Source organism: Hipposideros armiger, unplaced genomic scaffold (assembly GCF_001890085.2).
Source record: "Hipposideros armiger isolate ML-2016 unplaced genomic scaffold, ASM189008v1 scaffold_377, whole genome shotgun sequence".
NCBI classification, from domain to species: domain Eukaryota; kingdom Metazoa; phylum Chordata; class Mammalia; order Chiroptera; family Hipposideridae; genus Hipposideros; species Hipposideros armiger.
In genome coordinates, this window is record NW_017731727.1 from 810,720 (window position 1) to 837,422 (window position 26,703).

At 40.0% G+C, this 26,703-nt stretch overlaps 2 protein-coding genes across 3 annotated transcripts in view; one reads left to right on the plus strand and one right to left on the minus strand.

The window, feature by feature from the left end:
- The window catches only part of VSIG1 (V-set and immunoglobulin domain containing 1), a 30,917-nt gene extending 16,917 nt beyond the window's left edge, over positions 1-14,000 (plus strand). Inside the window, exons 4-8 of the mRNA XM_019662436.1 lie at positions 2,708-2,906; positions 8,963-9,118; positions 9,524-9,643; positions 12,549-12,690; positions 13,527-14,000. Coding sequence (XP_019517981.1) covers positions 2,708-2,906; positions 8,963-9,118; positions 9,524-9,643; positions 12,549-12,690; positions 13,527-13,860 — 951 coding nt within the window. The 3' untranslated portion in view covers positions 13,861-14,000. The remainder of the gene's footprint in view (positions 1-2,707; positions 2,907-8,962; positions 9,119-9,523; positions 9,644-12,548; positions 12,691-13,526) is intronic.
- A 5,525-nt stretch (positions 14,001-19,525) lies between these two features.
- Positions 19,526-26,697, minus strand: PSMD10 (proteasome 26S subunit, non-ATPase 10). 2 transcript variants are annotated; one of them, XM_019662446.1, is made up of 5 exons: positions 26,525-26,697; positions 24,228-24,326; positions 23,203-23,349; positions 22,942-23,108; positions 19,526-20,448 (listed from the first exon to the last, which is right to left on the minus strand). In XM_019662446.1, exons 1-5 carry the CDS (start codon positions 26,636-26,638, stop codon positions 20,295-20,297), a joined length of 681 nt encoding a protein of 226 aa, XP_019517991.1. In that variant the 5' UTR covers positions 26,639-26,697; the 3' UTR covers positions 19,526-20,294. The 2 variants fall into 2 exon arrangements, with proteins under 2 accessions (XP_019517991.1, XP_019517990.1); XM_019662445.1 differs by having other exon boundaries at positions 20,367-20,448; positions 23,021-23,108; positions 26,525-26,687.
- Between the last annotated feature and the right edge of the window lie 6 nt (positions 26,698-26,703).

Genomic DNA, 26,703 nt, shown 5'->3' on the forward strand with positions numbered 1-26,703 from the left:
GACAGTGTGGACTTCCCCTAATAGAAAGCCCCTTGATCTATGTGTCTGGCCACTGGCTAGCCCTGGGGACTTTCCTTCTCACACAACACCCTGAGGCCAAGGCCGTCCCCCTTTAGGTCTCCATTGTTCTCCCTCCTTACACCCCTCTTATCCCTGACACCCTTTAGTGTTATTTGTGGGAGGGCAAAATATAAGCTACAGTGTGAGGAGCTGAGGTAGAAACATTGATGAAGGTTCTTTTCATGGAAAGAGAAGTTACAAGTTCAGGACCTGGTGACCTATTTGATTATTTCACCTTGAGTCATGGCCAACTGCAAGACTTTTACAGGTGACTTCTTTCCATGTTCTAGTCTTGACACAAAACACACTCTCCTGGCACCTTGATCTCTGCAGAAACAAGGTCCTTTCACCTAGATCCTCTGGGACTTACTGTGGGTTGTAGGCAGTGCTGATGTCATAATCCCATTATGATGTTTTCAAACCTCAGTATAAAACAGGCAACCCTACCCCCAGTCTTCCTGGGAGCAGGTGAATCTGCCAGATGTTGAAGTTGTCAAGGGCTTCCTGAATGGACTGCACCTATAGTCCAGGTAAGAGTCCACAGGACTTGAAATAATTAACTAGAAAGTAAATAAACCCAATGCTGGCTAGTGAAATGGAAAGCTTGACATCTTTGGTGTTAACTCAAATGAAGGTAATAAACCTTTGATGAGGTGAACTTCCTCCTTGCCCACTTGAATACCTTAACACTAGCTTTCTCATTTTAAGTCCAACAAGACCCCTCTGGGGCACAAGTCTGTGATTTCAGTAGGTGTGAATGGATGAACTGAATTGTAAATGGGTCATTTAGGGTAGGAAAGAAAGCTAGTTGATTTTAGAGAATTGGAGGAGGGAGACAAGTTGTTTTCTCCTGAAATGTGCTCTTTTCTTTGAAGTTTCCTTCAGAACCTAACTTTCTGACTTACTTAAAAAATATATTGGATTTCTGCTTGAAGGAGAATTGTTTTGAATTAATCTAGACAATATCTTTTTTTTTTGGTTTGCTGATTACTTTCCCTCTCTTATTAGCCTATTAAGGTAAAGAGCACTAGACAAGGAATTAGAACTGTGCCAGAAGTGTCCCATGTTAACTTTGTGTGTCTTTTTTTTTTTTTACTTATCTGGGCTTCCATTTATTCTATAAAGTGAGGAGAGTGGATTAAATGAACCATAAGGCTCTTCAAGTAGATTTTATGAAAATATGAATTAGTTCCACTGGACTAGGGCAATGCCAGTTTACTAAATAATAAACAACAATCGTTTTAATTACACACATTTATATGAAACTAACAGAATGTGTACACAGACTATGTGTATGAAGAAGAAACCTCAGGGATCACCTAGTCCAGTGACTCTCAAGCTTCAGTCATTCATGTCTCATCTTTATGATATTTGTCATATTTGTGTATCACCAGCAGTATTATTTAATGTTGTTTTCTATACTGACTTGTTTCTTAAAATCTTTAAAATATCTTAGTCTCACCCTAAGCAATAATATCCATGAAGTCACAGATTTGATGTAGTAGATATGTCTCTTTCTAATAAGTTTTCATTTATGTTCTACCTACAATCAACTAATGTGCCTGTAGTTGGGGAATACATATCATACTTTGGAGAACATTGCTCTGGTTCCACATTCAGATGTGGAAACTAAAGGTTGGAAAGATTAAATAATTTTGTTTCTTATCACAAAGCAAGTTGCCATGGAAGCATGACCAGAGGCTCCCTCCCCTGATGTCACAATTAGTCAGAGGCAGAGCTGTGGCTAAAACCCAGGTTCTCCTACCTCACCATGCTGCTCTCACAGTTGCCATCATGATCTAAATATCCATGTTCTTTAAGAGAGATGGAACTAGACTCCCAATCTTTCTTAAGTCTACTAAATTATAATAATAAAACATCCTTGTAACTCTTCATGAGTCATTTAATATCTCTGGATTTGAGTACCCTTATTGAAATGATAATTCCAGTTCTGCAGGGGGCGAAAAGCAGTAGCTACCATTGCCTAAGCACTTCCTAGGCCTGTTTCTGGATTATTTTGTTTCATCATCACACCATTATAAGGAGATGGGACCAGATGATTTGTCAGGGGCCTCTCTGCTCTGAAATGTTATTCTTCTAACAGGGTGAACCCAACTTTGCTTATCCAAAGCAGTATGTGTGTACAAAAGGAGCATGAATATTCTAACTTTCATGGAAATCAGATATTCCAGCTAGTCCCACTGAGTAAAGTAAAAAATAATAATTTTAAAAAGCTTAAAATGTGGAAAAATTGATGGTTTGGGATTTCCCATCAGGCATTTGTGTCCTATATAATGAGTTTCCTCCAGGTAGACTCATCAGGTAAGTATCTTGATCTCCTAACCTAGGCTTAGGAGTTGAATCCCATCAGCTCCAGCTATCTACTATCTGTAAGAAAGACATACTTCCTTGTCCTGATGACATCACAAAGCTTCTTTGAGCACAAGTGAGGTAATGGTTGTGCACAGCTGTGAGAAAGCTAACGTGCCTCTGAGTTGAGAACCTTTGCCATAGGGACCTGTTGCCTGCTGGGGGAAATATGCTGCTGTTTATCAAAGAAGGTAACCCTGCTAGAGGAAGCTCCCAGGTAGCTTATCCTAGCCCTGGACACACTCCAGTTCTCATTTCTGTCATTTTTTTGTCCTAGATTTACTATTCTGAAGGTGGACAAGCTGCATCCATTGGGCAATTTAAAGATCGAATTGTACTGTCCAACGAGCCAGATAACGCATCGATCACTATTTTGTATATGCAACCAGCAGATAGTGGCAACTACAATTGTGATGTTAACAACCCCCCTGATTTTAGTGGCTACAATCAGGGTACCCTCACAGTCAACGTTTTAGGTATGGAAATTTTTAATGGTTTTTCTTGGAGCAATTTAGGACATTGAATGAGCCAGGGCAGCGGGTTATGGTGCCAATGAAATCCCAGGAGTAAAGATCTTCCCTTCTCCTTCAGTTATCAGGGATCTAGAGACACATCTCCAATGCTGAGAAATCCACATAGCAACACTGAGAAATCACTCATAAAACATGTTGAAACACTTGCCAAAACACAAGTGCTGCCAAAATGACAGACAACAGTAGATGACCCAAGCTTCAGGGATCCCTATCTCTGAAGGATAAAATGAGAACAGATGGGACGATGCACAGTTCCACTAAATGATCACTAGCAACTCTTTCAGAGGAGCCTTCCAGTTAAAGCCAGTTCTACCTGGGGGAGATAACTGCTAACTCATTACCTCTCTTAAGCCAGCCACAATTCCCACCATTAAATTATTCTTTTTACTACAGGCAGGAGGAAGGGTCCCTTTCTAAAATGTTAACACTATTTGGATTGGTTTTTTTGTTCCATATATAAGTGAAATCATATGGTTTTTGTCTTTCTCTGTCTGACATTCCACTTAACATAATACCTTCTAGGTCCATCCATATTGTTGCAAATGGCAAAATTTCATTCATTTTTATTGCTGAGTAATATTCCAGTGTGTGTGTGTGTGTGTGTGTGTGTGTGTACACACACACACACACACACACACACACACCACATCTTCTTTATCCATTCATTTATTGATGGACCAAAACAAAAACAAACTCATAGAAACAGAGAATAAACTGATGGCTGCCAGAGAGGAGGGGGTGAGGGATAGGTGAAAAAGGTGAAGGGGAATAAGAGGTACAAAATTCCAGTTATAAAATTAATAGGCCACTGGGATGTACTGTACAACACAGGGAGTATAGTCAATAATGTTCTAATAACTTGGCATCCTGACAAATCAGTGGTTACTAGACTTAGTGTGGTAATCATATCACAAGGTATGTAAATGTTGAATCACTGTTTTGTACACCCAAAACTAATATACTATTGTATGACAACTGTATTTTAATTAAAAAAAATAAAATATTAACATTATTTGGAAAAAAGGACCACATATGAAGCCAGAGTTGAGAATTAATTAATTAACTAATTATATTTTTAAAGTTTTTTTTAATTGGGGAATTGGGGGGATGGAAACAGTGCTGGGGAATTGGGGGAAGGGGAACAGACAAGTTGCTGTCCTTTTGTTCTTCAGTCTAGTTGTGGAGGACGTTGCTTCACTGGCCCAAGTTGGCACCATCATTGCGCTCTTCCTAGGCGAGGCACATCAGTCGCCGGCTTCTGGAGGGCCGCTCATTGCGGCTGCTGGCCACTCACGCTGGCTGCTTGCTACACACTGTAGCCCATGGCAACCCACTACAGCAGGTTCTGCAGCCCAGCTCCAGGTTGAGCTGTTGTTCAGCATCTTAGCTGTAGAGGGCAGCGTCACTGGCCCTCATATGTGGGATCCGAACTGGGGCCCTCTGGCATCCCAAGCCAGCTCTTAACCAACGCGCCACTCGGCTGGCCCGAAAATTAATTTATTTATATACAAATATTCATTATGTGACATTGGGCAAGTCATATCCATTCTTCAAATGAATTTGGAGTGGTTCATTTATTCAGTATTTATTGAGTGCCTACTTTGTGCCAGGAGCCATGAGCTTTTCAGTGATGGACTATGGTTTCTGCTCTTGGAGAGTTCATAGTTTTGGAGATTTCTAGGGCTTCCTTCATCCTCTGTTTAAGAGAACAGTGGCTGTTTTGCTCCTGTCTGTTGGCCTAGCAGGTCCTGTCTGCAGGTATTTGGGAATACCGAAGGGCCTGATGAAAGGGCTGTCAACACTCACTGACTAACCAATTGAACTAATGGATCTCCCACTTCTAAGTATCCCAAAATGGCGCTGATCTAGCCATTGCTCTTCTCAAACTGTGTACCTCCATCACAGAAAAGGAGGAACTAGATCAAACCAGTGGGATGATAACTGAATAGCTTGGAAAGCAGCAATTGATAACAAGGTGCACACCTGGGAGAACTGTCTAGAGTTGTCTGAGCTTGCCACTCAGGTGATGCCAAAAATGCACCAGCTGGCTATTTACTGTGAGGTTTGCTACTGCATCTACCCACCTGGAAAAGAGGGGAAGGTAATCACGAGTTGATTTTTAAGAGCAGGGTAGCTCAATCGTGTTGTGTTTGTTTTTTTTGCTGAGCCCTGTGCTAGGCATTGGGGTACAGGGGAAGGAAAGAGAAGTATACACCAGCCCTTTCCTGGGAGAGCTGAGATTCCAGTTTGGAAGACTAGTCATTTCCATGGTCTGATATAGATGCTAGCACATCAGGCTGGGAGCCAGAAGATCTAGGTTCTAGCTCTTACTTGGCTACTCACTGACCTCAGGCAAGTCAGTCCACCCTGCTCTGGCCATTTTGAGGTGGGGCTGTAGCTCCTGCCCTGTCTTTACAAGTTTATTATGAGGCTCAAATGATATACTGGAGAGTCAATGTTCAAATAATTTGAGGGATTACTCCTCTAATGGTTTTCTGTTGCTCCCTGGTGCTGTGTTGTCCTTCTGAACAGAAACTACGTAAAGAAACCAGACCTCTTTATCTCCGAGCTTGGAAATAACCCTGAGATAAAGTTACACAGGAAGGTTAATATTCTTAAATTTAAAGTTCAAAGAATCCCAAATCAACTTCCATAACAAGCTGAGAGACATTTCCTTTCCAAGTTGTTATTTCCCATGAGTCTTTGGGTCAGTTGTTCCTGCAATGACTGTGTCATGTCTTTTCCTTAAGCATCCAGGATCCAGGCAAGGTAAGTGACAGAAGGGTCTGTGATTTCCTTGTTTGTTTGGGAACTCTCAAAAATTAAATTTTTATTAATTGGGATAAGAACAAAAGCATTCCACAAATTAATGCTTTCTGGAAATCTTGAGACCAATAATTGTCTCTAAAAATTGCAGAGGCTGTTTACAGTTCTCAGTTTCCATTGCATGTGAATGCCTGTTCTGCTTACCCTGAGTGAGGGGTGGGGCATGATAGGGGCAGGTGGGTTAGGGAGGCCAATGGTTGCGAGGGGTGTCGATATTTCCTTAAAGATCGCTCTTCCAAGCAATGCATTTTTCCGGGACATTTTATTACCCAGTGATGGACATTGATCCTATGCATTCACTCGTTTGTGCATAAATTAATTCAACAAACCCTTACCATATGTCCAGTTACTGTGCTAAGCAATGGAGATGGAAAGATGTAAAAGACAGCATCCCGACCCTCCAAAAGTTCAGAGTCTAGTGAGGGAGGCAGATACATAACAGAAAAGCTTACAGTGGAGGTGGGGGAGGAGAGTTCGGAGACACGGGGAAAGGGCTAAAAGCTGTGTGGGGGAACTGCAGAAGGCCTCCTGGAGAATGTGACTTTTGTAGTGAATGTTGAAGGATGTGCAAAGTAGGAAAGGGGCTGAAACGGCAGGACATGATTTAGGTGAAGGAAACTACAATGAGCAACAGGCCCAGGTGTTTGGACGACCATTCATTTGAGAGACTTCCATTAGGTGTGACAGTCATGGAAAACGAATCTCTGAAAAATACCCAGCAGAGGTTTGGATAATTATTTTGTATGTATTTGACATGAGTATCATTTTCCTCCTGCAATCTGGCACATAAAAAGAAAATAATGAATTTAGTGAAGATTTGAGAACACACTGAAGTATTTTCATTTATTTTCTGAGGTGAACCTCTCTCTCCCGCCCCAACTCTGTTGAAAGCAATAAAGCTAAATGGTAGATCGATGGCTTCGGCAGTAAACATCTAAGTTCTACTGGGGACTTTAACTGAAGTGTCAATTCAACTCTGACTCAGTAGTTTTGGAAAATATATACGTTTGGGACCTGATTCAAAATGATTCACTAAGTGTTTTGTTAATAAAAATAAAAGGAAAAAAATGTGTTCAGCAATAAACAAACAAACAAATACAATTCCTATTTAGGTTTGCTTCTGGGCTCAAGAAATGAATGCAAGTGATTCTAGGGTTTTGTGCATCATTTAGCGCAAGTCCTGGTGTCTGACTTTGTGATGAAACACCTCACTTAATTTTATGTTCAAATGTCTCTATTCTGCTGTAAAAGCTATAAAATTACCATGTTTAAAAAAGTGCAGTATCTAAATCTAGTGATAGTTGCAATGGACTTCCAGTTAAATAATAGCCTTGTTTAGGGTAGGCAAATCCAATGAGTCGTCCCCAGCTGAGAAAATCAGTGGTAAGAATAAGAGAGAATAAAGCGGTAAATAGGAAAATACTTATTTTAATTAAAAGGCACCTGTTTAAAAGGTAGAGTTGTTTCAAAGATAGAAGTGTTTCACAGAGGTCCAGCTATATCCATCTGTTTTCTTGCTCATGTGTCCGGTGGGTTAGAATGCAAGACTGGAAGATTCACTTCAGTAGCAAGCTATAAAATGTGGCAGCAGGAATTAGTCCTGCTCATAGCCATCAGCAATTCCACGTGCAAGGCTCTAGAGACATGGTTTTAGTTATATAAATACAATATATTTGGATTACTCTGAGGTCAGAGCATCTCTAGTTCACATTTTGCAGATGGATCAACTGAGATTTGGCTCTGCTAGGCTACTTGCAGACATTTAGGAGAAAGTTGCAGAGATAGTGTTCTGTGTGGGTCCAGCGCTCTGTTCTGAACTGCTACCTCCCATGAGCTTGGCAGTCCGGAGTATTGAAGGTCTAACCAGCCTAAGTTAGAGAAGCTGTGCCTTCGGAGGCTTTTAAATCTAAATTAAGATAAGGAAGGTGAATTGGAAAGTACCGACATTCAGATCCTTGTCTTGCTGTCAGACTAAGGTGAGAAACAGCTGTGAGCATTAATACAGGCGAGGAGATTCAGATTGCTTTCCACAGACCTTCTTCACTGAGGTGTTTCCTAAGCAGCTAAAAATCAGTGTGTCCCAACCTGACCTCATCCTCACCCCTTCCTCCTCCTCACTCTTTCCCCCAAAACCTGCTTTTCCTCCTGTTTTCTTTATCTCAGGGGATGATGGAAAGCTCATTACCCAGCTGTTCAAATCAGATACCTGGGCGTCATCGCTGATTCCACCTTCTTCCTCATGCCCCATATCTAACTGGTTCCACCTGTTGACCTGTTAGTACTTCTTGAATCTGTCTCCTCCTCTCCCTTGATTCAGGCACCCCTGGAGTCAGTGAGATCCAGGTAAAACATTAAAATGACCAGTATCCCTCCCGTACTTAAATTTCTTCCATGGTCCTACTGCTCTCGGTATAAGATACATGAAAGACAAAGCCCTCGAAGCCGTGGCCGCCTGTATACCACGCCCCCCCCCCCCCCCCCCCCCCCCCCCGCGCGCTTCAGACCTGTGTCAGAACTACTTTTGAATTTCTGGTGCGTAGCCCAGTGCCAGGCACACAGAAGGCACTCAAGTATTTGCTTATGGAGTGAAAACTGAATAAAGATTTCAGCGCTCTGTAGCACACCCCGCCCCAAATGGGCTTCCCCTAGCAATGAATGCCACAGGCAAATTCAAACCCTCCAACCATTTTGTGGCACTCCCCAGAAGAAAATGCCAAAAAATGACTCATAAAGGAAAACAGAAAAGAAAAATATGGTATTAATATAAAAAATATGGTATTAATATAACAATTCAAAAAAAATAACAGGTTATCTCCAAGTATTTGAGGGTTCAATTTTCCTTTAAAACTGTGCTTCAAGAGTATAAACTATGCTCCTAGTTGTTTCGTGTTTGCTTACATTTGGTTGTTTTAAGACATAACGTGGAAGTTCATGATTATGAACCTGGGGAGGAGGCAGACTGAAGAAACACTATTAGAATATTAATGGCCTGGTGACTGGAAGGTCCTAGCACCTGAAGTGTTCTCCTCCCACCTAGTGGTACAAACAGAAAACTGTCAAAATAAGTTTTTAAAGATTTCATGTTCCACAAAATGAAAGTGAGGAAGTGACTGCAATTGTTACAGACTGTCATTCATCCTACAGGGCTTTTACTCTTTGTCATTGCTTTACAGTCAAACCTTCTAAGCCCTTTTGCAGTATTCAAGGGATACCAGAAACTGGCCATCCTGTATCTCTTTTTTGCCACTCAGTGCTCGGTACACCTTCCCCTGTGTACCACTGGTATAAACTTGAAGGAAGAAACCTCATTCCAGTGAAAGAAAGCTTCGGTAAGGATAGCCCTCAGCAGCCCCTGGCAGGGCCTGGTGTGTGTGCTGGCTGACAGCATGTGTGTGTGGCTGGCTGCTCTTCTTTAGAACTCAGTCTTTTTAGTTTTCTGGGAAGGAGATATAAAGGGAACATCTACCTCCTAATAAGTTGATTATGGTATGGTCTTAGCCCCGCCTTTTAGGAGTCAAGTCTGCTTTTGGCTCAGAGGTGGTGGGTATGGAGAGAATGGTGTGGACCCAGATGGTCTACCTTTGGAATAGTTGTGAGGAGTCTAGTTGGACCCTGGACATCTCAAGAATGGGAGGCCAACGTGAGGAAGTGGGTGGGCATTGAATGATCTGCTACACTGACATGATCTGTACCCACATAAGAGATTTGAGAAGTCTATTTCCTGGTTTTGACAGACCCAGCCACCGGGATTTTGGTTATTGGAAATCTGACCGATTTTGAACAAGGTCATTACCAGTGCACAGCGATCAACATCCTTGGCAATAATACCTGTGAAATCGATCTGACTGCTTCACGTGAGTTGATCATACAACCTGAACAGTTCTCTTTAAGTCAAGTATCCTGGGCGTGCTGACCAAGGAAATTAGTTAAGGTCCCTGTTTAGTCCTTCCTGCCTCTCTGAATATTTTGGTGCTTTATGTACATATTGGTTGAAGTGATGAATTACCATCCTAATATCTAATGATTATGTAATACTTGTATATGCCACACACTGCCCTAAATTGTTTACAAACATTAATTTGTTTAACCTCACAACATCTCTAGAGAGTAGTTATTACAATTTAATAAGTAAAATGACAGCTTCATTGGTAGTACCAGGCTGAATTTTCTTTGTTATGCTGTTGGTCAATCCAGGTGAAGCTGTAGCAATCTATATCACACATGGAGCTCACAAACTCTCCAGTTCTTAATTAATTTGTTAAGATCTGCCTCAGATAATAATAGTAATAAGAACGGTCACAGAGGCTAATATTTGTGGAGCACAAATTATGCACTGGACAACTCACCTGGGTGCTGTGAGCATTACCTCACTCCATCCTCCAACCACCCTGCCTGGGAGGCAGAATGTATTGTTAGCCTCATTTTACTGAAAAGGAAACTGAAGTTCAGGGAGGCAAGTGACTTGCCCAAGGTCATCCAGTTAGTAACTGGCCGTGCCAGGATTGCCTCTAAACCTCAATCTTCCAGTTCAGAGGTGCTCAGTTACTAAGCACAGACTTGAGGGCCTGGCCAGTCAGGGATAAGCTTTCACAAGGGATTCCCTGGCACACCTCTCACAAATCACTTAATGACACTTAGGATCATGTCCTCTATTCATGTTTTCTAACTTACTTTGAATCTGTGGTTTTAATCTATACTGTGTCCAGGGTGGCCACTGGATCATTGCTTTCCTGAAAAGCTTTCTTCCTTGTATTTGTCCTGAATCAAACATTTCCAACTCCAGGTTGCTCGTTCGTTCGCATATCACTTTCAGCTCTTTTCCATTCAGTGTGAAGAAACCTCATCTTTTTTCTCTCCTTTCCTGTGGTCCCATTGTACCCGCAATCCCTTCATAATTGATGTTGTTTTTCCTCTAGATCTTCCCCAAACCCTTTTTGTCTTTCCAGACGTACAGTCATACTGCAGATGTAGACACTCCTAGGATTTGTACTTGAGCCTTACTTCCTTTTGAATCCTCTTTCCAATGGTGTTGGCTTTTGGCTCCCTCCCTTCCTCCTTCTCTCCCTCCTTGCCTTCCTCAAATATTCACTGAATATCTACTATATGCCAGAGACTGTCCTAGGTGATGGATACACAGAGGTTAATAAGATATATGTCTTAGAGTCAAGGAGCTCACAGCTGAGCTACAGGGATGAACAAACACTAAAATGTGTTAAGTGGAGGTCTGCACAGGGTGGTCTGTGGGACACTGAAGAAGAAACATAATTATATGCTTATAGAACCAGGGCCAGCTTTAACAATGAAGTGCTAATTGAGGTAAATCTGGAAGCAACTTGCAAAGCCTGTTTCTTTATGAATAAAATAGGGATGGAGGTGAAAGAGGGTTGAAGGATGACAGTAAAGCAGCAGACTTAGAAGGCTCACCAGTCCATGTTGGGGGAACAGGATGGAGGATTCCAGAAAGGATGTCTCCGGGGGGTGGGGGGATAAGAAACCAATAGACTATGTGATGTGTTTGAATCTATTAAAAGGGGTTTAAGAGTTTTGCTGGAAATTTTGGGGATTAGTGATAATACATTAAAAAAAAGCAAATCCGCAAAAGAGGTAATTATTATCCTCAGGGAACATTTTAAAATGTTGTACAAGAACAAATCATAATATATACCATGTTCTGCAGCTGTGAACAATATTTACATAGTTACAATACTGCAAACTTGAATGTAACTACAACTTGTGCTGTAACTCTTTGAGGAGGATGTGGAGAGGGGAATGGCGTAAGAACATTAAATCTTCAACGTCTAGAGTAGGCAGTCAATAGAAAATGACAAAAATTGGAAAAGGCAGAACATACTAGAACAAGCCGAAAGAAACAAGGAGGAAAATTCCAGAAGATGAAAAAACAAAAAGAGTAAAGACTGGTTGCCTCTAGCGAATGGCACTCAGAAATAGGAGACCACTGTTTTTCCGTTAGAAGCCCTAGTAGAGCTGTTGGACTTTTTAAATTATGCACGTGCGCTCCTTTAATCATAAAAATGTTAAAAAGAATAACCAGCCAATTCAATTAGCATTTCATCTCAAAATATAAGATGTCCATCCTTGTTTGAGAGGAGGCGGATGGGAGTGGGCCTGCCTGGAATCCAGACATAGCCTCCTGGGGACAGTACCTCAGTGCTCTAAGGTCTTGGTGCTCAGCTGAATCATCTCACATTTACTAAGTTTCTCCATAGACTGATCTAATAGTCCACATGCCTGTTTATGGAAATAGGCAGATATCCCTTTTTAGTGGCCAGAATGCATGTGACTCCGTGATGAGCATGGTATTTGTGGGAGAGAAGGTTTTTAGGGACCTGTTTCACCTATGTTCAGGGAAAGCCTGGTGAAATGTCCTTGCCTGTAACAGGTCATTTCTCTGGTCAGCAGATTGCAGCTCCATGGTGTCTCTCTCACTGACCAACCAAATGTGCACTGAAGACTCACTTTTCTAAACCCTATTTTAAAGAGACCCCACCTCCCACAAGTTGGCATGATTTTTACCTTATGTTTGTGAATGTGAATGGGTAAGCTACATAGTCGAGCCAGGCATCTTTCTTCCCCCACTATGAGTCCAACTGGCAGGGTTCAAGGATTTTCCATGTTCCCAGCCTATACAAGTCTCCTGCCCCCATATGAACGCCCTGAATAGCCCTACGGGTCACAGATGCACATGTATGAGGTAGACAGTATCTTCCACTTTGCTAACAAGCTGCTTGTATCCTCCAGATTCAGAAGTTGGAATCATTGTTGGAGCCTTGGTAGCGATCCTAGCGGGAGCTGCCATTGTCATCTCTGTGGTGTGCTTTGCAAGAACCAAGGCAAAGGGGAAAGGAAGGAAGAGAAATTCTAAAACCACCACAGAACTTGAGTAAGGCCTCATTTGTTGTCTTTACTTGAATACGAACATTTCTCAGGCATAGCTCTTCTCAGTCAGCTCTTCCTAAGCACTTCTTTTAGGCTAAGTTGTCAGGGATTCTTTCTGCTCAACTGCACTGCTTTTATACAAGAATGATGATGGCTACTGTTTACTGAGCACTGCATGCCAGACTGTTCTAAGCACTTGACATCAACCACTTTAAGCACAACAACAACACTTACAAGGCCTAAGAACATGTTTTGATCATATTAATATACTTGTGTTTCTACCAACACAGTCATAAAATATAATTTTTAATGCTTTTTTTTATGGAACACGAGGCCCATGAAGGCAAAAGTGTGTAGGGCCCACAGAAGTCAGAAAGAGACACTGCTCACAGTCCATGCTCTTGACCACTCTGTTGTTTCTTCTAGAAGGTATATCGCACTCATTCATTTGTTCATCCCTCCATTTCCATGCTTCCGCAACTATATATTGAGTACCAGCCAGGTGCCAAGTATTGTGCTAGATGAAGTGGGAGCTAGAGTTGCACCCGAGCCATGGATTTGGCCATTAAATACCTTATTAGATCTTTAGGTCCTTTCATCCTGATACCAGTTTCCCCAGATTTTAAACACTGGATTTTCTCTCTTGAACTCTCAGAATATTGTTGAGATATAATCTTTGTGCTCCCAAAATGGAGACACGCAGTCTGACAGTGAGGCAGAATATTAGAAATCACAGAGATACTGAACAGACTGGGACCCGGTCACTGAAGCTACAGAGCCTATAGCTCCACATGAAATGTCAAACCCTAACTTGGTCTTCCCTGGGCCTTCTTCCTGCAGACCAATGACAAAGGTACACCAAGGTACAGAGTTTGAGACAATGCCATCTGAAGACGTTACCCAACTGGAAGCGACTCTGCCAACTTCCTTCTATGATGCTGACACTGATGCCATCCATGGGCCATATCATGAGCCTATTCCCAAGCCTGAGTCTGGCCAGGAGCCTGCCGCAGGATCTGAACCTGTCCGGGTGCCTGAGCTTGAGATTCAGCTGGAGCCAGAAGCCGAACAGGAGCCACAGATGGAGCCGGAACCAGAGCCGGCGTCGGAGCTGGAGCCCGAGATTGTAGTTGAGCCCTCGTGTGATGAGGAAAAACAAGCGAAAAAGCCATAGGCTGGCAGCCTAAATGCAGTGTTCATCACTTAGGAACCTATTACTGGCATTTAGAATTTAGCTGACCTACCAATCTCCCACCACCTCGCTCCATTCCGACCAATCCTCTTCTAACAAGGTGCTCCTACCATCAACCCAAAATAAACAGGTCAAGATAACTACTAAATAAATGTGAGGTTTCCTGCATTACCAGTATAGAGTACTTACAATTTTACTAAAGCGTAAACCTAACAAATGATTAGGGAAGTGATTTCTAACTCAGTTCAAAGTGTTTTTGCAACACCACCTCTGGCGTATTTCAGAAAACTGTTTTTCTCTATTTTTAGCTACTCTTAGTTACATTCCACATGCACACGTGACAAGCTGACATTAATTGAATTCAATATTGTTTCTAGGATTAGTTCAGGGTTTCCCATTTTCACACTGACCTCTAAGAAAATAATTTACCAGCATCATCTCATAGATTGGGGAAAAATCCTAAAACATTCCAGAGAAGACTATGTAAAAGGTACATATTGATTGGTACATAGCATTTAAATCTAGGTCTTAAAAATCAATGCTTCGTTTATCATATGAGATTTCCCAAGGAACCACCCTGTTATTCAATATCTGAGCATAGCAAAATTTCAAACTAACCCTTTCAAATGCAAAATAATATACAGGCAAACAATTCCAAATACAAATTTTCTTCAGTGAATACAAAAGGTGATGTCATAGGTGATGTACAATTTAGCTTTGAATGAGCTATTGTGCTATCACTGTGTCTCATGCTATCTACTTTGGAAGGGCCACACTAGGAAGCTGTTCTCAACAAACTCTTAAGATCAATTTTAGATAATCTGAACTAATTATTTAACCTGTTTTACATTTGGGGTATCCCACATTAATAAAGAGGTATCATTCTTGTATAAATGTCACATATTAAGTAAAATGCATTGATATCACCACTTCTTCATCTGTTAAAAAGCTCTTCTATTGATCATATTTTCACCCACATGCCACCTTGAAGAAATTTACAGGTAGATGTTTTCATTTGTGTAATCAATCAGATTTTAAATCTTACTTCAAGGTTCAAGAAATCATATTCAATAACATGTTATTTTAATGATCCTAAGGTAGATCTTTTATAAACAATTTTATTGACATTTATGTACAATAAACTGCACCTATTTCAAGCATACAAGTTGATGAGCTTTGACAGATGTATACACCCGTGAAACTGCCACAACAATCTAGAGCATTTCCAGCATCCAAAACATTCCAAAATGTTTCCTATGTCCCTTTGTGCAATCCCAACAACACCCTGGACCTAGTCAATCATTGATTTGTTCTCTATCATTTAGAGATAAGCTTTGTTTTTTCTTGACCTTCATATAAATGGGATCATACAGTATGTACTTTTTGTGTCTGACTTCCTCCTAAGGTGAATCCTTTTTAAATGAAGTAATGAATCTCGGACTTTTCACATCCAGATTTTCACATAGCGGCTTTTCTGAAACTGCGAAGCCCTTTCTATATAGATCCTACCTATACACTAATTGAAGTAGTCTTCGAAGATTTTAGGGTAGATTGACATTGAAATTCACATTACACTTGTCCAGAGCCACGGAGAGAAGAGATAGCAAGCCTTTACTTATGTATTTTCTCTGATGTGTTAATTTTAGCTAATCACATGGATTCTTTAAGTATCTATAATTCCATTCAGACAAAATGTATTATGATATATGGTGTCTGATTGGTAAAGGAAGCAAAATGACAGTCTTAGGAATGACCTAATATTTAGAGATTTAAAACTAGACATCAGCAGTACAAAAGTCTCAATTACCAAGCTGCCTAAGTATCTGGAATTCACTTTTCCCTTCCACTTTTATGACAGAGGCAAATCAGAAGAAAAGAGACTGATATGTGATAGTCAAAAACTACACCCCAAAATTTCTGAACAGGATGAGAGGTACTCTTGGCAGTGTTACAGAACTGTGTCTTGATGAACATTGTTCTGTTCAAAATACTGAATAGCGGGATCAGTGGTGTTTAACCTTTTCTGAGGTCATGGATCACCTTGAGAAAACGCTGAACACTCTGCATCCCTCTCCATAGAGAAATTCTTACACACAAAAAGTGTCACGCACCGTCTTAGAACACTTACAGATACCTTGAATCCATGATTAAGAACTAGTGACTTAGATGAAAACATGGAAGGCACACGATACATCTGTGGCTGTCTTGCTCCTGGGGGGCAGGAGCATGGCTGCTATGCTGTAAGACAGAATCATGGCTCAAAATGGTCTCGGTAGCCTGGAAGCTTAGCTGCAATCAACAGAATGAATTTGACAAGGCGAGGTCTTCATTTAAAAATAGTGAGTACATGTTGCCCAGGCAGAAACCCTCGCTGGGCAAAGTGGGGAGGTAGGTGAGGTTAATCTGAAGTGGATTTCTCCTTTCAGTGCCCTTCCTGGCTTTCTGGCATCTTATTTTCCAAACACCCAGGATTCTCATGCACCTAGCAGCTCAGTGACCCACTCAGGTCTTCATCTCTCAGGCAGGGTTCATTGCTCAGGACCCTTGCCACCCTTTCAAATGGTAGCCGTAACTGTTCTTGTCCAAAGAGTATCACCTTCCATCATCCAATGATGTCATTCAGGTTGTAAGGAGTTAGCTGTTTTAGGAGTGTTTACCTTTAAACAGAGGACCTGGAACAGAGATAATCCCTTAATCCAAAGAGTCTAAATGGTAGAATTTCAAGGATTGGAACAATCCAGAGGGGAGTTTTTCCTGGTTTGATTGAACTTCAACCAAATTATTTCAGCGTAATTCTCATTCAGAGAGGGTACTACCTGATTTGTTTTGCTACAGGTAGTTAAAATTTAAGTGGCTATTCCCAAACAAATCCCAAACCAGCCTTGGGCTTCTTAATCATTCACTTCTCACCGCCCAAAAATACTTCCAGGAACTTCTCTCCTCTCTGTTTTTGCATTTAGCAACTAGGATATGTGAAAGTCAACAGAACTTTCTGTTTTGGGCTGTAGGCCGATTCTCCCTGAATTCATCTGTTTATTCAGTCATTCATTGCACATTTATTGAATGGCTACTATGAACCAGGTACTGTGGTTGGTGACACAATGGTCAGCAGAATCAGCTTTACTAACGACAACAAGTTCTTACATGTTATCAACAGTAGTGTGTTGTCTGCAGGGTAAGAAGGCCGGAATTTGTACTGCACTGGGGAAGGCCTCCAAATTATAGTGATCTATGAGGAAAAAGGACAAAACCATAGCAATTCTTGAACAACAGTTAAGAAACCACATACACTGATATCGCCTATGTCCTTGAGAGTAGTACCAGGTGATCTTTTCCCCCAATACTGTATGCTGAGAAGTTAATAGTTGCAGCTCTTACACTGACCTGTGTGTAACGCAAGTTTGATGAACTTTCAGTAAAAAGAGCTAGCAGAGCTGGAAGGGAGCTCTGAGATCAATGGCATTCAACCTTTTCCAATCCCAGCGCAGTTGAGGGTGATAACACACACAATATCACACAATGGCTCACTCCTGATAATGACCAGGTGGAGGCAAGACATGATGCAGAATTACATTCTTGGTGGGGAAGATAGAAGGGGTAAACGTAATTTTAAAAAGTTGGGTCACTGTTATACATCCACAGCCAATCCCCAGAGGAGAATCCCTGAGTGAAGAGAGGTCAAATAATCTGCCTGGGTTTGTACAAAGTCAAGGCTAGACCCCAAGTTCTTTGATTCCTAGTAATGCTCTTTCAACTGCACCAAACTACTAATTTCGATGAAAACATACCCAAGTTTTAATAATAAAAAGTTGTTTTATAATGTCTATGTGCTGGGAAACAGGTCTCAAAAAAGGTTCAAACAGACCAATAAAGAATAATACCACTTGTTTTTGCAGTTTGGGTTTAAAAACAAAACAAAAAGAATTCAGAGATGCTAATGAAGTTTCCAGGGCATGAAAAAACTCCCCATAAATGTAAAGAAAAGCACAGCGGGTGGGGGTGGGACTTTTCACAACTAACAGGTTATCAAAATGCCACAGTATCTTCCATTTGGTCCACTGATTTTGAGTAGAGGCAGAAAGAAAATGGATCCGGGTCCAGGAAGGCTAGGTTTTAGTGTTGGTTGTTTCTCTAGCTCTGAGCATTTTCTCATATGTAAAATGGAGATGATTTCTGCCTTCTTAAAAGGCTACAGTGTGGTAGAACTACACTATTGTAGAACTCACAACAGTATTGATTCTCCTGACAATTGATTCAACATTCTTTTTACTCTTGACCAAGGATTCTTAACCTTCTGGGGAGTCACAGATCTTTGAGATTCTGACGAAAGCTACAGAACCCTCTTCCCCAAAAAATACATACATATTTCTACATTGAATTTTAGGTAGTCAATAGAACTGTGAGGCTGAAGCCATAAACCCCGAAGTAAACAGCTCCCACACTGTATCAAACTTGCTGACAGACTGATTTCGGGGTTGATATTGTAACAGGATATGGAAAAAGAAAGCAGCAGACACAGCCATGTAATGAATTCACCATAGTTGATATATAAGTAAATCAATGCACTGGGGACATACAGTTAAATTGTCAAAGCTTATAAAGTAAAAAGTAAAAAAAAAAAAACCTTGAATCTCATAGAACCTCACTGAAATTGTGGATTCCGTCTGATACTTAAGAATGTAAATTTTTTTCCTATTTACCTATTTCTTCCATCTTATATTCTCAGTTAAGCTTTACAATTAAAATTGTCATCTTTCTTAAGTGCATTTTGGAAGTAACTTTAAAAGCTGCTGACCTTGAATCAGCTTGAGCTGTCAGCTTTCCTCTAGGGAACAGGTAACAATTGGATCAATATCTGAGGCTGCTAATATCCTTAGTTTATACAAATCAGTGCTTTATTGTTAATAAGCCACTTCATTTAAAATGCCAAGAGCCTACCAATTACCTGAGGCTTGCTTCCATCTGTATTGCTTATTAAAGAACTAGGATGTTTTCTTTTCTACCACAAAGCTTATTACTTCAGACAATGAATTCAATATTTATGAAGAGTAAATGCCTTCAGTCCTAACAGGCCCAATTGGATACAACTTAAATCACACTAAAAAATAGTGGAAATATATTATTTCCCCTATCATCAATTCTATCCCTAGTATTCAATAAACCAAGTTCAGTTCCATTAAGAAGATGCTTCCCTGGTTAATATTTGTAAAGATCAGCACTCAAAATATTTATGTAAAATGTGTTTGCAATAACAACACAGTTCGTGTTTACAAAACTCATTTTAGCTACTGGTCAGTCTCCGACCCAAGTTAATGTAAGTTAATGGGCTCACTTACTTCAATATTTGCAGCACAAAATTCAAATTAAAAAATTGTGAAGAGTCACTTGGAGGTCGTTAGATTTTATGACTAGTAATCATTTAAGACAGCTCCCTAAATTGAGTTCAAGTTTACACTTATTAATTTCCTTTTGCTCCACATTTAATTAGCAATTCAGAAGATTACATTATTAAAGATTTTAGCTACAGTTCAAGCTTCACTAATTTTATTGACTCTGAAGCTACCAAAAACTGAGAAATGGCTTTATGAAGGAAGAGGCTTTTAGGCTTAAGTGGGTGTTTTAACCAATTTGAAAAACAAAATTGGGAGATTCTCTCAACATTTTATTTTTTGTTTTTGAAATACAAATCAAAACACATTTTTGTTACATAGCATGTTAACAAGCCTGACATTCTTTTCAAAACAGGATGACTTAATACAGGTACTTAAAAACTTCCTTTTTAAACACAACACGTTATGGAGAAAAATAGCTTATTAATAAGATACACGGGTACATGGGCTATCATTTTTTTTATTTTAGTGTTTATGAATGGCAAACTTGGATAGCAAGTCCTCCAACTGAAAATTTGGTCCTTTAAAATATATAAGTATTCCTCCTGTAACAAAAATAAATTAAATGTTCTACTGCAAAAACAGAAATATTTGGTATAGGACTCTGAGTGAGCTTGAAAAACAAGTTAGAATGTGTTTCGACTGTACAGAAGGAACATTCTAGAATCTACCTAAAAACATTTGGCAGAACAACTGGCCTGATGCTTTTGGAGTTATTCTGCTTCAGAGTGGACAGAGGTTGCTTGGGAGAGTACTGCAGACTCACAACAGCCACAGAAACACTCAAAATTTACCAAAATTCAATAGGGAATAACATACAATAGTAGAACAATATCAACAGTTATTCAGTGCCTGTAAGCTAAGAACAAGTATCTCAGCAGGAACAATATTCAAAACATGTGAAAGACTTAGAACGTGAAAAAAAACTTCATCATTTATAGATGATGTCTTGTGCACAAGTACATTAGTTGCCAGGACACTGGGGACAACCACAAAACATACAAAGAAAGAATAATGCCAAGCTGCTTAACCTTCCACCATTTTCTTGAGTGTTAAACCCAGACCACCTTTGGCCACTTGAAGGGGTGTCTTTTCTTCTTTATTCTCAATGTAAATACTTGCTCCTTGTGATACCAGCAGTTTTGCTTCTTCCACTCTCTCCTCGTCACAGGCTAAGTGTCTGCAATTGAGGACCACAAAGACGGATCAATCAGTAATTCTCTGTAATGGCTAGGATTTTCTGATAGGTACTCTAAAGTGCATATTATTAGGTAGTGTAATACTGGGAAGTTATTAAATTAGGAAAGGAAAATCAATTTTCATGGGGAAGAGTGTGTTTATAAGTTAAAATTCAGTGAAATAGCCTTATAATATCAGATCATAAATCGTAATTCTGGTCCTACTGCAATAGGAAGGATCTAAATGCTTGCCCAAGAAACAAGTTCTTCATTTTACTGAGATTAGAAGTAATTTGCACCAAACACATGGAATCATTCAGGGTTAGAATTTAGAAAATAAAAATCAGCCAATTCATAATCTGCTAATAGGAATGTGTATGGTTTATATTTTGGAAAAGCAGTTTAACTCAGGGCTGGCTGAGTGGCTCAGTTGGTTAAGAGTGCGAGCTCTGAGCAACAGGGTCACCAGTACAATTCCCACATGGGCCAGCGAGCTGCGCCTGAGCTGCCAACAGGTGGCAGGATGGCTCAGCTGGTGAGAGCACATGCTCCTAACAACAAGGTTTCCGGTTCAACTGGGATGGTGGGCTATGCCCACTCGCAACCAAGACTGAACTCGGCACCTTGAGCTGAGCGGCCACGAGCTGCCCAAGGGCGGCCAGATGGCGACTGGACTTGGAGCTGAGCTAGCTGCGCTCTCCACAACTAAGACGAAAGGACAACTTGACTGTTTCCCTTCTCCATTCCTCAACACTGTTCTCCTTCCCCAATAAAATCTTTAAAAAAAAAAGGAAAGGAGTTTAACTCATCTGATCCCTATATCCACCTTATAAGTTAGCAAGGTATTATTATCACCATTTTACAGTTGAACTTGTGACAGAGGTTAAAGCCCTTGTCTATGATGATATGGCTGAGCAGTAACTGAGGTAGGGAACCTTGCTAGGCACTTATAGTTTGCCAGCCAGGCTATTAGACATGTTACACGTTATTTTATTTCAACCTCACGAGCATCGACTGAGGAAGGAATTATTATCCTTATATTACAGATGAGGAAATGAAGACTCAGGAAGGTTAAGTAATTTTTCTAAGTTACTTAACATAAGTATTTAATATAGTTGGTAAGTGGCTGAGTATGTAAATCCTAGGTGCTTCCCAGAGCCCTATACTGCCTTTTACATATCGCCAGGCCACCTGAGTTTTTTGCTATGGAGGCAAGAGCAAGAATATGCAAGTGTTTCTCACCGGAGTCATTCAGAACTACAGAAAATATTTTTAAAACTAAGAGTTAAGAAAACAATGTTTTCAAAAAGTTGGTTTAAAGTCAAATTAGAAAAGGCTGGATCTCACTTTGGACTAAAAAGAAGACTCAGAATTTCTGGCTCCAAAAAGTCACTATTCAATAAAGAAGAAAAATGGCCAAGTACTGCAGAAAAAAATATCAAGGTAGAGGATGGCTTTAGGCCATACAAATAAAAGAATTCTAAATGAATTTGAGTTAAATGAAAAATAATAACAATAATTCTCAACTAAAACCCATGCTACACTACAATAGAGGTGAATATTTCACTAATATCAGGGTGAGGAAAGACTTTCTAGTCATGAGGGAAGATTAACAGGTTTGACTGCACAAAAGTTGAAAACTTGTTATTTAAAAAAAAATCAGTAAAAATAAATTAACTCCCCAAAAAGAAATAGAAAGGGACACAGAAAGCTACAATTTAGAAAAGAAATGTAATTAGTTGTAAGCATTAAAAGATGTTTAACTTCACTGATAATAAAAAATGTAAATTAAAACTATGAAATATCATTTTGTCATACAACAAAAGGACATTTTCAGCATTGGTGAGAAGGTAACAGGCATTCTCAAACTGCTGTTGGGAGGGGACAATGATATAACTCCTCCAGAAGCAATTTGGCAATACATGGCAATAGTCGTAAAATGTGTGTATTTGTTGATCCAGCAATTCTATTTCTAGGAGGCTAAACTAAGGTAATAATCAGCAATATAGAGAAAAAACTTTTGTACAAAGTTGGTCAGTGTAGCATTATTTATAATAGTGTTTTTAAAATATAGTAATACAGAAATGATTAAATTATGGAACATCTATAAAATGGAATTGTACATAGCCATTCAAAAATGTTTTAAAAATATTTAATAACATTGGAAATGCTCATGATATGCTATGAAGTGAAAAGAGCAAGATATAAAACTACATGCACAGTAGGATCCAATTTTTACCAAAAAAATGTAAAATATGCACAGTTGCATACAAAAGACTGGGAGGAAATACATAAAAATGTTGTCAGTGGTTATTTCTGGGTGGCAAGATGATAGGTATTTCTAATTTTTATCTTTATACTTTTGTGTACTTCCAAATGTGTGTGCCACAAACTTGTATTACATTTATAAACAGAATAAAAGAAACGGTGTGTAAGAATCAGTGCAAGAGGGCCAATGTCAGGGAGAATACAAATGACTGCTACTTGTCACTTACAGAGGAGTGTTACCCTCAGTGTCTTGGATGTTTGTGGATGCTTTGTAGTACAGAAGGATATGAATCATCTTCAAGTTACCCTTGGCTGCTGCCCGGTGCATTGCGGTAGCCTCATAATGGTCCTTAGAGTCTGGATTAGCCCCGCCTTCCAGTAACATGACAGTGATCTGCAAAGTCAGAGAAGCAAACAATGTAGAGATCTATTTGCGTTTGTGTCCAGGTTTAGAACTTAAAAGAAGTCTCCTAGGAATAAAACCCTACCTCGTGCCTGTTTCTGGAAGCTGCATAATGTAGGGGAGTACAGCCATTTTGATTGACAGCATTCACTTGGGCACCTCTTCCCAGAAGGGCTTTTACAATCTCATCCCGGCCAGCAGAAGCAGCAATATGAAGAGGAGACCAACCTGCCTGTAAAAGAGGTGGGCGGTAAAAAAAAACAGGGGGAAAAGGCACAGGGGTTAATGCTAACATTTAGGCAGGGTTTACAAAGAGCAGTGTGTGAATGATTAAAAAAAATAACATTCTTTTTTCCCCCCTCATTAAGCACTGCAGAAAATCTGGAAAGCAGATGTATACAAGAGAAAAGAAAAACCACCCATAATCCCATAACACGGAGACAATGATACGTAAGTCTAATTCTAATGTGTTTTCAAACTGGGATCGTAGGATATAAAGTTCTCTGAGTTGCATTTTCTACAATTTCTGCTTACCATTTTATGGTCGATTTTTCTGTCATTCTTTGGAATCTTAACTTTACTGGTTGCATATTATTTTATCATATGGATATACCTGCTGTGTCCAACTGTTTCTACGTTAAATTGTTTTTATTTCTTTGCTATTATAAGTATTACTGAAGTGAGCTTTCTTGAAAAGGAATCTTTGCCTAACAAAAAGTTTTCTTCCTTATTCTCCACAAGTCTTATCCTAATATAACAAATACTATTATAATAAATCTCTATATAACCAAAAAGATATCTAGACCTTCATTATTCAGGCAATATTCACCAAAAAATTCCAACATAGTAAAAAGGGTCTGTAGTCTCTTAGAGGTCACTGTAATAAGCCTTGATCTGCATTTTTACCTTAAATTACAGGGTATGAGTGGCAAAACTAGTACTTTAAAATCATGCAACCACTAGTCCTATGCTTGGTCACCAGGGCCATACTGTAACTTCCTGGACATAAAGGTCACAATTTTGTTTGTGAGCTTAATACTCAGGCGTCAGTAAACACCAGTCTGGAGTCTAAAGATAACTGGAAATTAATGAACTCTGCCTAGTACTCACATCATCTTTATCATTCACTGGCACTCCAAGCTGCAGCAAGAATTCAACAATTTCTGTATGTCCTGCTGAGCACGCCCAATGCAATGCAGTTCTGCTGTCCTACACGGGAAAGAGAGAGGCAATAAGATCAACATTTTTGAAGAGAAATAGAAGAACTAAGGCAAGAAAGCAGAACAAAATAATATTAGGGCCAGCAAACCTGCAATTTGGAAACAAGAAATGGAAAGCACTGGATCCTCAGGTAGGTAACCTTAAACCATATTATTACTAGTACAAGAGAGACCAAGGTTTTAGTAACATGGGGAAAATATATGGATGAATGTGATAATTCTGGGCAGAATACAGCCATGAAAGCAGCAGAGTAAGAAACTGATTTCAATGCTTTGGCAGAAAGAGAGCTTCGGCTGCTTACCATTGCATTAACATATGCTTTTATGTCAGGCACTGTGCTAGTTTTACATGCAACTCATTTAATCCCCACAATCTTGTACAGTGGATATTGTTCTCATTTTAGAGAGGAGGAAACTAAGACTCCTCAGGGTAAGCAACTTGTCCAAGGTCACACAGCTAGTAAATGGTGAAGCTGGGACACAAACCCTGTCTGATTCTGAAATTTCTAGATGCTCGAGAAAGAACATATACATCTTATGAGGAAGAAATATTAATAAAACTAGTTGACATCATCTATATATCCCTTTATAAAACACACCACATGCAGAATGAGAGAGTGACATTACTTTTTTAAAAAGTAAGCTAGGAATTAGTCGTATTTCTCCAAGGGGACCGATTTTTGCAGTGACTGCTATATTTCTTAGCCCTGTGTAAAAGAAAATGGTATTTTAAACTTTATTACAAAAAAAAAATTCAAACACATAAAAATAGAGGGAATATAACAGAAATCCATAAGCCTATCACCTAGATTCAATAAATAGTTTGCCGTTATTTGCTTCAACGAATTTTTTTTCTTGCTGAGGATTTTTTAAAACAAATCCTAAATATCATGACTTTTCATCTAAATATTTCAGTATCTAAAATATGATACTTTTCCACATAGCTATGGGACTGTTATTACAACTACTAAAATTAACACTAACTCTAAAAAAATAATAAACACTAACTCCTTTATAACATCTAATACCCAGTCTGTATTCAGATTTTGCCAACTGTCCCCCAAATGTCTTTTTGCAGTTGGCTTGTTTCAATTAGGATCTATATAAGGTCCATAAGTTGCATTTGGTTATGGTTTTTAAGTCTTTTGAACTTGAATAGCTCCCCCTTTTTATGCCATTGACTTAATGAAGAATGATTAATTATTTAATCTTACTTTAATATCATTAAGTTAAAGTGTTAAATATTGCCAGATCATAATGAAGAAACACTAGGCAAATGTAACGCCATTTTCAGGTTGAGCAATAAAGGAAAGTTCCAGAAAAAAGTCTCCTAACTTCTAATTATCTTCCCAAAGGCACAAAACGGAGATTTCTAAGTATGTGACACCATCTCACCAGTGCTTAGCACGGTGCCTGTCAAACAGGAGGTGATCTATAAATATTTGTTGGCTTAGGAAGGGCATCGTGAATCTTTCTAGAAACTCAGGATGAAAGCCACGAGGGTCCTTTGAGCAGGAGGGCAGGAAGAAACACTTCCCACAGTCCATTCGCTTTTGTTCCAGCTCTGCCTAAAATGTCATCCTCCAAGGAAGTCCCGCTCATCCTGCAAGGTCTAAGCTCCTTTGCAAAGCCTTTTCAATGGCAACATTTGGCTTTTCTAAGGGAGATTAAAGCAGGTCCTCGTTCTGAAAGCCCCACTTAAATTTATCTCCCGAGTTTTTTTTTAATCACAATTTGTAATCGGACATAAAACTCGGCGTGACTTTATTGTCTGCTTCTTCCACTCGGCTGTCTCCCCAACTCCTAGCAAACTGCCTGGCACAGGAGGGGCGCTGTTACACGTGTTTCACTGAATAAACTCACTTGTAAAAGTAAAGACACCCATTCAACAAACAAAACAAAAACTCTCCTCAGGGATAGCTCAAAGATTAGGCATTTCTGAGAAACGCAGTACACATTCTACAAAAGGCCAAAATTCAGTAAGCTAAGTACTGGGCCAAAGAAACTTTTTTTGAGGTTTGCGGGGCTACCTCCTGCCGCCCATTTCCCAGTCCCGACGCGATCCCGGGGGCGGCGGGGGCGGGGACCTGGCCCTCAGGGAAACGGCCTCCGCTTGGGCCGCGCTAGGCAGCCACGTTGGGCTACGTAGCCGCCGCCGCCTGCGGAGAAGCTCCAGCGCTGCTTTACCTGGTCAGTTCTAGTAGCCAGGGATTTATCCGCCAGGATCCTTTCCTTCAACTCCTCCAGGTTCCCGCTGTAGGCCAGATTGCAGACCATTAGGTTAGACACACAACCCTCCATTTCGCTTTCCCAGGCTCTCCGTGCAGCAAGACCGTGGACCGCCTCACGTCGCCGGCTCCGACTGC